Source organism: Cryptotermes secundus, unplaced genomic scaffold (assembly GCF_002891405.2).
Source record: "Cryptotermes secundus unplaced genomic scaffold, Csec_1.0 scaffold280, whole genome shotgun sequence".
NCBI classification, from domain to species: Eukaryota; Metazoa; Arthropoda; class Insecta; order Blattodea; family Kalotermitidae; genus Cryptotermes; species Cryptotermes secundus.
This window is the reverse complement of record NW_019720566.1, coordinates 105519-114091: the sequence shown is the minus strand read 5'-3', so window position 1 is coordinate 114091 and position 8573 is coordinate 105519. Positions and strand designations below refer to the sequence as shown.

Below are 8573 nucleotides of genomic sequence, written 5' to 3'. Positions count from 1 at the left end.
ATCCAGTTTCTGAAACGTCGTGTTTTTATTTGTTATCTTAAAAACCAGGACGATGGATAAAGTCCAAAAACCCAACATATCAATATATTTTCTTGTTTTTGTGTTTGTACATTAGCTTCTTTTTATACTTACCTGCTCCATTGGTTTGTATATTTCCACAGTGCTGAATTAGTTGGAGTTTGTGTGTCACATTCTTACATATTGCAGATAATAACAACATTGTGACAGCCTTAAGAACTACAGTAAACAATGTGCATAAGTCAAATTAAGCAAACATCAAATGTGTAAAATTTAACAATAACAAAAGTCATTAATAGAACACATATTGCACATTACAGAAAACACCAATGCTGTAGGAGGAAAACAGAGTGAGAAAACATGTCGAGTAATGCCCTCAATGAGTATCTTTTATGAATGAATGATGACAAATGGAATGATAATGATACTGTAGCATAAAGAGCTGTTATTATGCCATGACTGCAAGACAGGCAAATATACCAGACCCATTTATAGGCAACGACTTGGGAAACATGTTTCTAGAGCAACAGTTCGACAGACAACAACTAAGGTACTGCTGGAAGCTGGGTTTTCCACATCCTCCATGCTGACCTGCTGTGACTGGGAGGTTTAGAGCTTAGTCAGTTTAGTATGTGAGTCTGTGAAGACAGGATGTGAGCCTGGAGGCAGAGGAATAGCCATTGTTGGAGTGGTTACCAAGAAATGCATAGTTACAGACTGAGAACATTATAGTGTGTGTGCTCTAGTGAATTGCAGAGTGTTCAAATAGTGATTGTGTTACAATTATTTGTAGTTACGACCTGTAAGTAGTAAATAAATTCATTCAACAATCCAAACCCAATTTACAGTCACACATACTATGTAACAACATATTTTAATATGGAACTAATTCATTTTCAATACAATGGAAAATAGAGTACAACAGTTTTAGCAAGATAACAGTTGCCTGATGATGGTCAGGTAAGGCCAAAACAAGCAGCAAAGAGGAATAAATGAAAATAAAGCGTATTTGAGACAGAATTACATGTGTATAAGTGATAACTGATAAGTTAGTGCTACAGGATGCTGAAATACAACAAATCTTTACATATTTAATACTATGTTATTTGCTATCCCTTTACTGATTTTATAATAAAACAGAGTTATGGCATAATAGGGGTTAGAATACTGAAAAGGTGGTTTGAGCCCTGATCTCCAGGAACAAAACACTATATGTTCCATATTACAACGAAGTTAACTTATGACTTTTTGACTAAAGACCCATTTTCAGGAAAGCATTATATCATAAGTCTGAGGTACAACTGTGTTATTCTACTTAAAAAATTTAAATTCAATGAATATTAGAGAAACTGTGTTGCTATGAAATGTAATTCTAAAGATTGGAAATATGATAGTTTTACTGATGTGCTACTTCAATTATGAATATTTCCTGACTCATATGTGATAAACACTGACCACCTGACCTGGTATTTATTTCTCTTCAAACAAAGACAGTCAGGACACATGATTTGCACTCATATATGTTACATAAAATGTGGTTTTTAAATAAAGCCCATTTATTCTAAATGTGTGAATTCCTATGGATATTGTGCGCAACACACCACTTATACATTACATCACACTGATTCTGCAATCTGCAATCACCTTTGGAGTAATGACAACCATTATGAAGGTATCCATGATTTCTTTTGGCACATTCGAAGTGGCAACATATACCAATTTCTAGTTGTACCAAATGTTATACATAAGCTAAAAAACAGAGTACCTTCTTTAGTTGTTTATAACAATATAAAATATATAATTTCTTCATGCTGGGAAATACTATGTACAATTTCATGAATGTTTACACCTTGGCTGAGACTTGGAGGTGGACGGATGCCAAAGATCAATTGAAAATGCTGACTATTTGCAGGAATTGTTGCTACGCCGTGCTGAGCAATTCACTAAACAGAACCAAACAAGTATGTAACTCTATGAAGCATCATCATAAGTGACAAGATTACTAAACAATCTGCTCAACATAGGATAAACATACATCTACCAATGCATATTACTTTAACCACTGGTGCAATATTCAAGATTATCCCAACTGTATTCATAAATATTCGCCATATTTACCTAAATGGAATATGTTTTTCCTCTTGCTATATCATCCTTTGTCATCAACTTCTAACATTAAACATACATCCTGATATATAAATATTTGTAAATGAATAACGAAACATCATTATGCTGCTAACACCAACACTGGTAGTTGCCTGGATTATTGCTTGGCTTCAGTGTTTCTTTATGCTACAACAGCTGTTGCATATGGTGTGGTGTGACAAGTTCACCCCGGTGACTCTGTAGCTGTCTTACATGTGGTCATACTATCCAACCACATATTATTTTATTATAGACTCTAGCTTAATTACATACACCAAATACGAGATCAATTAAAAAATAATTAGGGTGGGAGTTAAGTGATGCATAATAGCTGTTACATGTCAAGTAATTTTAAGGATTTAAGGTTCACATTTAATTTGACCTCTTAGTTTTCGTGGGCTCTCTTTAAGCTTAAAGTAATGTCTTATATGACAATATATGAGACACCATCACAAGCCAATGAGCTGATGTTAACAACGTTTAAATTCATGTCAATACACCAAATGTGTTCACTTCGGTTTTTCTAGATCTTACACAGTCGGTAGGACTCCTTAGGCGGGTGATCAGCTCGTCGCAAGGCCTCTATCTGTACACAAACACAGAAAAACGCACACACACAAACTAAACATCCATGCCCTGAGTGGGATTCGAACCCACGATCCCGGTTTCCAAGCGAGCGAAGACAGTACATGCTTTAGATCACTCGGCTACTGTGACCGGCTGTGTGCACTCTCACACACACAAAAAAACAAATGTTATTAAACTACTATCTGCATGAGTGAACCACACAGAAAATTAGTTTCATGCAAGACTGTGGATATGTAATTATTACGGAAGGCTCTGAAAGAAGATCACTGCAACTTTTATCATACTTTGCATACTTTGAATTTTGCTTCAGGATTATGATTCACAATGGATCAGATAAAATGTATCACCCAAATAAACAATTGCTTTTCTGACCATTTCCTGATGTAGAATGCAATTTGTAAGCTATTAGCGATAGTCTTACAATGTCTAATTTTCCTGGTACTGCAGAGTAGGTGAATTTTTTTCTTCTTTTGGTCCAGCAACATTACATCAGTCTCACCCAATGTGGGCGAGTCACTGTGACTCTTTTTCCCTTCCAGTTTTACAGCTCTAATGGCTGTGCACTTACCTTGAAAGTTCTCTACCTGTAAGGCCTCCACCTACTAAACCAGATCTAGAACGACTCCGATTGAGTTGTGCTCTTCTTTCCGCTGAAACAACCAATAGTGTTTCCTAAATATGCTATTGTTGGTTCAGTCAGTTATAACACTGTATCAACTGCTGAGGCTATACAGCTATATATGTGATACAAACAAAACAAACAAAGTGGTTTTAGTCCGTAAGCGAACTAAATCGACTGTGCAACCACCGCTGGTCGGTGAAGTTAGTGCCCGCCTCTGTGGTCTAATGGTCAGAGTTCCTGGCTACAGATCCAGAGGTCTGGGTTCGATTCCCGGCACTACCAGACTTTCTGAGAAGGAGTGAGTCTGGAACTGGGTCCACTCAGCCTCGTGAGGATAACTCAGGAGCTATTTCAAGGAATAGCGGCTCCGGTCTCAAAAACCGAAATTAAAAGCCGTGGGGATTTGTTGCACTAACCATGCGACATCCTCTATCTCCTGAAGTTCTCACTTATATGTTATATAGTAAAGTGATTAAGCACTACAAATTGAGTGCAAAATGAAAGCTGTCATGGCCTATTTTAAGGTACTATCCTGATTTTTATTTGCTGGGGGATGATAAAAATCACAAAAAATTCCTTTCCCAGGACATATGACCCCCTAGTTTGGAAAATGAATAATGTGAGCTTCTGACCATGTTGCAATAGTGTACTACTGATATATTGACCACAAACCTCCAGCTGCCCTTGGTCGTGCCCTCTTCTGTCTCTGGTCCCTGCTGAATGCTGATCCTGTTTGAAGGGCTTCCAACAAACTGTCCATGACACCTTCCTGTGTCTGGTCTGCATTCATGTCTATCAACGCTCTCTTTCTCATTGCACGATCTGCTCGTTCTAGCTCAGCCTTCTCCCTGGCTTCTCGCGCTCTCCTCACCTTCTCTTCTGTCTCTCGTAGCTTCACATTATCTTTGTTCGCTTGCTGCATATTAAATACAATATATAACCACATTTTAAAACCGGGAACTAAATTACGGTCATCTGGTACTTGGCCATGATTTTATTTTAGATTTAACTGTTAGGAACCAAATTAAACATCAAAAAACACTTACCAAGAAAGCATCCTTAAATGTCTTGACATCACTGAAGAACTCCTCCAAGCTATACTTCTGTTTATCAAAAGAATAGAACTCTGAGAGATCAGTATATAAAGACTCCATGTTCTTGAACATGCTATCCAGGATTTCATACTGTGACCGAGCATCCTTGGCAAACGTCTGAGAGTTTACATTAAGAAAAACTGACATATACTGATTCACTTCTTTCTAGAATAGTTAATAATTCATTTCATGATGATGTATCAACTGCAAAAGTTATGCAAAAGTAAATGAGATACAACAATAATTATGTGATTAACAATCAGGATGGAATGTGGAGCAAACGATCATGGCCAGTGTTCGCTTGATATCCTGGCATTAACCAGGGAATGGGGTAACTTTGAAAGCTTGAAAACCTCTCCTGTGATAATCACTAACCAGACTTCCAACTGATTTTCTCAAAGAGTGAGGCATGTTATATCATGAAACAAAAAAGCAGCTAAGTAAATGCAAGTGGTGAATACCCCCAGTTATAGTCTGACTGACCTTCACAATCCCTGCCCCCCCACAGTGAACATCTGAAAGGCAACATGAGAGTTCTATTTCAAAATTTATTGAATTAAACCCAAATGTCATTCCTCTCAGTAATAATAAAGAAACAATGTATCCACCAAGGGTAAAGGATACACCCATGACTTCAGTAAATGTGTCGTCATCTCCCTGAGGTTGCTTGTTGTTATTTAGATCATCCTCCAGGTTCCGGATGCTGGCATCCATTTGTCGCAAAGTCTTCTGTATTGTTTCCACAGAGACTCTGGCTGCTTTATCCACATGCGCCAAATCCTCATTGAATGTTAGCAACTCTGGAAATTTGTTCTCTATTGTTTCCACCAAATAGTGCAGCAGTGTCATCTTGTTCTCTACATCCTTTGTACTTGTCAGCTAAAGAGAGAAGAAACTGTTACAGCTGAACTTAAAGATGTGCTTTAATAGCACGCACAGATACAAAATTATTCACCATGGGAAGAAGAAGACAATGTTAGCTGTATGTTAAATGGTTTAAGACCTCTTCTACATTGAAGAATAAGGCAGTAGGTTCCCCTGAAATGCTGGTACTTACACAGCAACACTACCCAGAAGACAACAGTTATCATGGTCACTTCCACATGAACCTCAAATCTTGGCCGCACCATAGCTCAAGCAGTTAGTCACTGGCTTCCCATTGTGGTGGCCCGGGTTGAATCCCGGGTCTGGTCAAGTGGGATTTGTGGTGGATAAAGTGGCGCTGGGGTAGGTTCTCTCTGAGTACTTCGGTTTCCCCTGCCAATCATCATTCGACCAATTGCTCCACAATCACCCTCACCTATCATCTGGGGCTGGCACAATAGGCCAGAAGTGGCTGCAGTACAAGGGACAGTCCCACCCCACTAGCAATATATACATAAAAAAACTCAAATCTCACATAAAACTAGTTATGCAATGTGATCTGTTGAAAGTCAACTGACTTTTCAGAGGAACATGTCACCTCCATCTTCAGGGTTGGAGAGTAAGACAAGCAAGAGACCAGCATGCCACCTGATTAATGCAGGTTTCTTGCTTTGTTTACTCTTCAACTTTCACTTGAATCACAATGGATTATATGGCCTTATATTCCAGGATATAAGGCTCTTCAAATTTAGTTATGTGTAGAGGACAGAAATGGTAACACAGCAAACAATGTATGCTAGCAGAATTGGACTACCACTGGTTGGTGGAATCTTCAGTTGTGAGTAAATATTGGTGTAAAGTACCTCGAACAAATGTAATCAATTATGGATGACAACCATACAATCAAGATTTATGTCTGAGGAAAACAGTTACAAAAACATTCCATATAAAGTGCAACCTCAACACTGAGTAATTATAAAACTACAAAATAAAAGCAAAGTTCATTCCAATGGACACTCAATCTCTTAAGTGGTTCAGTACAATGCGCAATTACATTTAACAGAAAATGGCATTAGGGTCTGTGGGTGCAGCAATATCTTCTTCTTCTTCTTCTTCTTCTTCTGTGGAGTGGTTATTATGGGGATATGAAAATAATGAAGAATAATTCAACATTTTCACTGTCATTACCATTACCTGATGAAAAAAGCTAAGGAGTTTTTTAAACTTGCAGAACCTCTTCTATTTGCAGCTGACAGCTCTAATAATTGGGTGTCATGCTTTATGAACAAAAGATCTGCCTAGACTTTGCTGCATATGCATATGTGTGAGAATGTATGCTTTGACTCATACTGAACTGGAGTAACAGACCAATACAGGATGTAGTTTATAGTATGGGCTATTCTAAACACAACTGGAATACATACAACTTTCTAACATTAAACATGTAAGAAACTGTTGTGAAAAAAAATGCATCGACTTATTTCAGACTGGGGTAACAGACCAACAAAGAATGCAGTTTAAATCTCACTAATATGTGGCATATGTACATGCAACAGCACAGTAAACACAACTCTCCAGCAACAAATTAACACTCAGCAATACAGGAACTGTTGGAAACGGTGTTTCCTACACAGTCTGTGCCAATGGGCAAGTTAATGGGGCATGTTTAGAGTTCAGTTCAGTTGTCAGATATGCGTCAGGTGGTAAGTACATAAGTGGGCAGCGTTAAAATCTGTTACCAGGAAACGACTAGTGCAGACAGAGAAGGATTGATGGGTACTGTGGTTACACTGGTATTCAGATGTGTAATTCAGTGAGACTATTATAGTTACTTGTAGTTAGGATCTGTAAGTGGTCAATAAATCCACTTAACATTCCAGTCACTCATACACGTGACAATATCATAGTGCCCTATATACAGCTGCCTTATTACGGGTACTTTACGAAGTGTCTTCAAAGTCTGAATTGCAGTCTGCATCAAAATGTACTTCACACTGTTTTCAATATCTTCTCCATTTAGTACTCTATGTACCATGTACAGGATATGAATTCATAACAGAACAAAATATCATAAGAGAAGTTGGTACCATTTTCCAGAAACTTACATTTTTCAAGCAGCTGGAATAAAACATGGAACAATTAAAAAGACAGTTTTAAGACTCATAAGTCTTTTAAGAATATATTCCATTCCAGAAATCCATAAAACTTCTTTACACTGCAAGATTTTGCAAAATATGTTCACATAAGAAACTGGACAAGCATACAAGACATAAATATCATTTATTTATAAAATTAAATGTGCTTTCACAGTACTTCTGTTATAACCATTATACGAATGTAAAGAACAGTAACAATGAATCTCACATAGTAACGCTAGATTTAGAGCATATCTTTTCAATCTCACCTTGGGTAAGAAACTAATTTCGAAACCGAATGCCTGTCCATTCTTTGAGCCACTGTTCATGTAATTTCCAACAAGAAGAATGAGCTCAAGAATCTGAGCAAACTTCTTGCTGGCCTTAACTTCTTCACAAGCAGCTGTGCCAGCCACAATGTCCTGCCAATCAGACACACTCATTAAAATAAATCTGAAAAGAATGGAGTACATCTGTGTTCAAACTAAGAAATATACTTGATTTCTCATTTTATTTAATGAACTAGGGAAACTTTATCACATAAATGACTTGCTAAGCTTCGGTTAATCAGGGGCAGGTATTTCTTTTGTTACCACCATATTCTGGTCTTTTTACACACTACTATTCAATGGCTGTCAGGGATATTTCCCTCACAGACACAGTTCATTCATTCATTCATTCATTCATTTATTCACATTCCATAAAATCCTTACATGGTTTAAACAACCGAACAGATATAGAAATCGTCAAGTAGTATGAACTAATCTTGCTTATAATCAAGCAGTTGTCAATATGTTTGCAATATAAAACAATTTAAAAAGTTTACACAGTATCATAGTAATCAATATACAATATAAAATAATGGTGATAAGTAATATGGATAATAACATTGACAACTAATCAGATAAGAAGTATTATTACAGATAAAATGAAGTTACTTGGTCAGTTTCAAATCATTCTTTCCATAAAATCCTTACACAGTTATACAACCAACAGATATAGAAATCGTCCAGTAGTATAAACTCATCTTGCTTATAAATCAAGCAGTTGTCAATATGTTTGTAATATAAATCAAATTAAAAAGTTAAATATATAAATTACCCTTTG

The 8573-nt window shown here is 37.0% G+C and overlaps 1 protein-coding gene across 6 annotated transcripts in view; it reads right to left on the bottom strand.

Moving 5' to 3' along the window:
* Positions 1–826: 826 nt before the first annotated feature.
* LOC111868757 (protein diaphanous) overlaps positions 827–8573 on the bottom strand; it is a 79830-nt gene continuing 72083 nt past the window's right edge. For all 6 annotated transcript variants that reach the window (XM_033753163.1, XM_023859728.2, XM_023859721.2 and 3 more), the window contains 6 exons: positions 7736–7888; positions 5092–5346; positions 4420–4584; positions 4046–4289; positions 3320–3401; positions 827–1961 (listed from right to left, as the gene is read on the bottom strand). In XM_033753163.1, coding sequence (XP_033609054.1) covers positions 1940–1961; positions 3320–3401; positions 4046–4289; positions 4420–4584; positions 5092–5346; positions 7736–7888 — 921 coding nt within the window. In that variant the 3' untranslated portion in view covers positions 827–1939. The remainder of the gene's footprint in view (positions 1962–3319; positions 3402–4045; positions 4290–4419; positions 4585–5091; positions 5347–7735; positions 7889–8573) is intronic.